Source organism: Curcuma longa, chromosome 2, assembly GCF_044706935.1.
Source record: "Curcuma longa cultivar G26 ecotype Majalengka, Jawa Barat chromosome 2, ITB_CL_G26_1.1, whole genome shotgun sequence".
Lineage (NCBI taxonomy): Eukaryota > Viridiplantae > Streptophyta > Magnoliopsida > Zingiberales > Zingiberaceae > Curcuma > Curcuma longa.
This window is the reverse complement of record NC_133862.1, coordinates 5,116,449-5,121,539: the sequence shown is the minus strand read 5'-3', so window position 1 is coordinate 5,121,539 and position 5,091 is coordinate 5,116,449. Positions and strand designations below refer to the sequence as shown.

The following is a 5,091-nucleotide window of genomic DNA, read 5'->3' as shown; positions in this document are numbered from 1 at the left end:
TATCGGGTCGGGTTAAGGTTAAGGGTCCCAGTCCGGGCACGGGCTCGGTTGATCCATGCCCGGATCCGGTACCCATTTTTTAATGAAAATTTTAAAAAGATGTGGATAATAAAAAATAGTTAATCCAGTGCTTGTTTTGCCGTTCACGCTTCCCAGTTCCCAGATCGAGATGACCACCGCCGTCGCCGGCCGCTGCCTCAACCTTCTCTCTGCCCGGCCGCCTCTTCCCACCTCACGGTGCCCACCTTCTTCTGCTCTACATCAACTTTTCTCCTGCAACAAGCGGCGGCCTGGCGGCGGCCGTGTGACCCGCAGCACCGCCGGCTTCCGTGCCCGGTGCGGGCTCTTGCCGGTCGACCCATGGGCTCCCACTCTCGACTCCCAGAGCGTCGCCTCCCAGCTCTTCGCCGTATCCCTCTTCCCCTACTTGGGCTTCCTCTATTACATCACCAAATCCAACACCGCGCCCAAACTCACCCTTTTCGGCTTCTATTTCTTGCTCGCTTTCGTTGGAGCCACTAGTACGGAATCTTTTTTTACTGCGTAGTACCTTATTGCTTTACCTCATAATTGTGAAATTTCAGGCTATTTTGATCCATATTGGACTCTTCGTAGGTCACAATTATATTTCGGTGGAAATTTGAATCTTTTATACTCTCTGCATCATATGCTTGCTAGTTTATGCCTTTATTTTCTTAGCACTGGTAGGGTTATCATCATCATCATCATATTTTACCTCAGATGAAGACAAAGTACATTGAAGCATTTTGAATGGATTATCAGACATTGTTAATTAGTACATCTAACTTGTGTTCTTTATTGGATGCATATGATCCATCTTGAAAAAATAAGTACCGGCTGGAATATATGGTAATTTCTCTACTCTCCTATCTTTCTGATTCAAGATTTAATTCAAGTTAGTTCTGATCTAAAACTAATAATGTCTTACATCAGCGAAGGTGCATTATGGAACCTCATTGTCAAATGTTGATTGGTTGCACGGTGGTGCGGAGTCATTGCTTACTCTCACAAACTTGTTTATTGTTTTGGGCTTGAGGGAAGCATTGAGGAAAGTGAAGGATGCAAAGAAAAACACACCTCCAGTTGTTTCGGATGTTAAAGAGAAAAGTTCTGTATAGGTGAGCACCATGTCTCAAATGATCTATGTACTGTGTAAGATTGGCGAAATAGTGTATAAAGATTCATTAAAAAACTTCTCATTCAATGTCAGCTCTGAGTCTCAGTGCATCAAGATTCATTCTTCTTCCCAATCACACCATGGATGGTTGCTCCACCTCCCAATTGACTGAATCCACATCAAGGTTTCTTCTTTTGTGTCACCATCAACTCTCGAAATTCTATTCTTCCTGGTCTCTTGCAGAGCAGTTGATTGATATTTGTCTTTCTTTTTAAATTTTTTGGTTAAGTTTTAGTTTTAACAAGTTGTTATAGTCATGTTGCATTTTAATTTTCAAATCTATCATTACTACCAAAGTTGTCACCATGCACATGATTATTTATCTCTATCCAAATAATTCAGGTAGTTGTCATGCAATACAATTCTTTCAACACATCTATGAGCTATCAGACTAAATGCCTTGTTGCATATGTTCTATTAAATCTGTTTTGTTTGTATCTACCTGTAATCTATGGCTCCCCGTGAGACACTCTTTAACTGCATATGTAGAAGTACACATCTATAAGCCATCAGAATGTTATCTAAAGACTAAATGTCTTGTTGCATATGTTCTATTAAATCTGTTTTGTTTGTATCTACCTGTAATCTATGGCTCCCCGTGAGAGAGACTTTAATTGCAATAGTCTAGCTGTTGGGAATGTCTTCAGCTCCATTGCATTGAAGTAGTTTTCTCTTGTACCAAGAATTGATTGTCATGTAGACTTGAGCTTTAAGTTATATTTCTCGTACAGTAGATAGAAACACTAATAATGACCTGATGTTTCTTCTTTTGCACTTTAACATTGCTTCTCTACTTGGCATTCATTTCATAAGGCATTCACAATATCAACATGATTCAATAATGGGTCACATTCATTTCTTGCAGTGACTGTCTGATTCTCGAGTCAGATTAAAAGGTGGTCCTGAATTCATAGATTGGATGCTCACTTTGTAAGGTAGATTCCTATGTTCAAAGTCATGTTCTTTCTCAGACACCTAAATATAGAAGAAAAGGAAAATTATGATCTGTTTTTTTCTTCATACCTCTTGTTTATTTGGGAGGACTGAAATAAAAATTAGAGATTTTTTTTTGTGTGAATTTTTTTTTCAATATTTATTTATAAAAAAATAAATTATTCATCCTTTTCGTTATTTATTTATTATAAAATAATAGAGAGACAGAATTTAAAAACAACAGCACATGAAAACAACATAAAATGTATGCATTTGACTTCTGAAATAGTCAAACCATAGAAAACAAAATAAATCATTTAAAACTATTTATTTCTAAAAGTGAAAAAAAGAGTGTCGATGCTTATTTTATCACAGTAAAAATTATCTTTCACTCCTCGCATTATTCAAATTACTGATTAGGGATTTATAGGGACGAACTCGAAGGGCATATTGGGCAGAACGCAAATTCATAATGCTGTTTTTATAATAATTAAAAAAATGGAGGTGTCTTTCTGATTTGCTTCCCATTATAATTTGTAAATGCGAAAAGAAGGCGAAAGGCAAATTACTAAAAACTCCAGCGTCGCAGGCAGCGGGGAGTGGCGTGTACACAAGTTTCCTGCGTCGCTTTTCCAGTGCCCCACTCGTTTCCTAGGGTTTCCCCATCCCGCCGCTACGACGCGGCCAGCTCGCTCCGCCGCCATCCTTTTCCGATCGGTTTCGAGATCTCCAGGTGCTGATCTCCTCCTTCCTTCGAAGGACGTAAGTGATCCCAAAGACTCCTTTCGCCTTCTCTGTCTCGTCCAAGTTCGGCGTTCTGCCGTCGCCGCCTCTGGAAGTGACGAAGTAGGTTCGTCTTTTTCATCAATTTTTTTTCGAGAGCTAGCGTGCGTATGAAAGTTTATCTGCTTTTAGCGGATTTATGCTGTGTTTTGCAGATTTGTGATTGGAGGTTTTGTTTTTCATGTGACTATGGTCAGATTTAACGTGTTTGAACCGACTTCAGCTTTTTGGTACTTTACCAGCTGATTTATCGTCTACTATTCTTTTTTATGATTTATTGGGTAATATTTTACTTGATCGCTATGTGATCAATATCTTTTAATATTCAATTGGGTCTGCTGATCTTTTTTTTTCACTATAAATTAGCCTTTAAATGTTTACTTTTTTCATGTACTTTGCATTAACTGTTTCAAAATGCTCATCACCGTTTCTTTGTGCTTGCATAGTATAGGATATGAACGATTGGCATCACTGTGGATGTAATTTTGAATTATGCTCTCTGATCTTCATGTAATTTGTATTAACTGATTCAAAATGTTTCTAACCGTTTTATTTGTGCTTGCTTAGTAAAGGATATGAATGATTGGCATCACTGTGGGTGCATTTTTGAATTATAGTTTTGAATGAGATCTGATCCTGTGGAATTCAATCTCTCGTTTAGACAATCTTTGGCGCATATCTATGATTTGAGGAGAGGATCATGAATTACACTTATCTGAACAAAATTTGACTTTTTAATTTCTAAATTTTCCCATTCGGCAAGATCTAATGTAGACAAACATAAAACTCCTGAATTATGTCAAATTGAATGGGATCTGATTTTCAAAGATCTGATTGGCTATTTTAAAATTGTTAACATGTGATGAATTGTCTTGCTCGAGACTCTTGAATTTCATCGTTGTACTTTGATATTCCTTTTTATAGCTGCCTATGTTTTTTGTGTTTATTTAAAACTAGTGTAATCTGCATTATTTGCTTGTTTGAGAGAATCTAGGTATGCCAGAGTTGAGAAAATTTCAAGCAAGAATCATAACCTTCCTATCTACTTTCCTTACTGCAGCAGGATAAATCTTCATCCTTCATTGACCGCATGTTGAGCTGTAAGTCAACTAGCAACAAAATTCTTGAGCGGTTGCTGCTTCTATATTAACTAATTTAGGTGGATCTAGCTTTCTTTACTATGTGAACTGTAGCATTCGCCCTTGCCTATAGAGGTATCTTTCACAAATTTATATTATAAGGATTGCAATGATGTCCTTATGCAAAAATTGAATGGTAGTCTTGTGCTGACAATCTTGAGATATGTTTTCCACTTAGAATTTAAGATGGCAGGATGTATTGATTTCTATAGTTTATTTATAAATTTTTGTTAGATGATGAAATGAGGGAAAATAGGTGATATGATTATTTTCCAAATACAATCACTAGCTGTAGTTAGCAAGGTGAATTCATCAGAGATGTTCATTTGAGTGGTAGATATAGGTCATGAAAAATTTTGGTTATTGGAATTAAAGGTATTTTAAGAATACTGAGTAATTCAAGTGATATAGCATTCCATAGAGCTCAGTTGAGTGAAAAGATCCATATAGCTGGCGTCAAGTAGCTGGGACTAACATGACTTTTGGATGTTGTAGGCTGTAAAACTCTTTTGGTGATTTTTCCATCCTTCATCATGATTTAATGTAGATGGAGATGGCACTGTCAAAGTTTTCCAATTAGAGTTGTAATTCAATTTTGTTTGATTGAGGCATTTGTTATGTCCTGCTTTGAGGCAAATTTAATTGACAATTATTTTTATGTCCTGTCTACATGCTCAATGTGATAGAATTTTCTCATTCCCTGATTTGAGCTTATCGTTTTGAGCTATAAGCAGCTTCTTTGACATTGGGTTCAATGTGCTGGACTCTCTCTCTCTCTCTTTGTATATATATATATATCTGGTTGTACAGATATGGTCACAAATCATTGTATTACGAGATTTTACATCAAAATAATATTTGTGCAATTAATGTTGTTGTGGGAAAAATATGGAGGGGCACGTTTTGAACAATCTTTGTATATTTATTTTCATGAATAGTTAGATAGTTCTTTATAAAACAATAGATGGCCCTACTTTGGTAAATAATACTGTATTTTGCTTATTCTTGTTTTTTGTTTCTTACTATCATTTTCAGAGG

At 36.7% G+C, this 5,091-nt stretch overlaps 1 protein-coding gene across 4 annotated transcripts; it reads left to right on the top strand.

Moving 5' to 3' along the window:
- The first annotated feature begins 152 nt into the window (after nt 1-152).
- Nucleotides 153-4,008, top strand: LOC141816186 (uncharacterized). Of its 4 annotated transcripts, XR_012600658.1 has the most exons (7): nt 153-521; nt 853-870; nt 955-1,139; nt 1,232-1,322; nt 2,064-2,133; nt 2,721-2,977; nt 3,909-4,008. XR_012600658.1 is itself a non-coding variant. In XM_074704026.1 (4 exons), exons 1-3 carry the CDS (start codon nt 170-172, stop codon nt 1,137-1,139), a joined length of 555 nt encoding a protein of 184 aa, XP_074560127.1. In that variant the 5' UTR covers nt 153-169; the 3' UTR covers nt 2,064-2,270. The 4 variants fall into 4 exon arrangements, 1 of the variants encoding a protein (XP_074560127.1); XR_012600662.1 differs by lacking the exon at nt 1,232-1,322; XR_012600661.1 differs by lacking the exons at nt 2,721-2,977; nt 3,909-4,008 and having other exon boundaries at nt 2,064-2,270.
- The last annotated feature ends 1,083 nt before the right edge of the window (nt 4,009-5,091 follow it).

What these genes read in the sequence shown, in the direction of transcription:
- LOC141816186 (XM_074704026.1), top strand. Translation starts at nt 170, where the DNA reads ATGACCACCGCCGTCGCCGGCCGCTGCCTCAACCTTCTCTCTGCCCGG.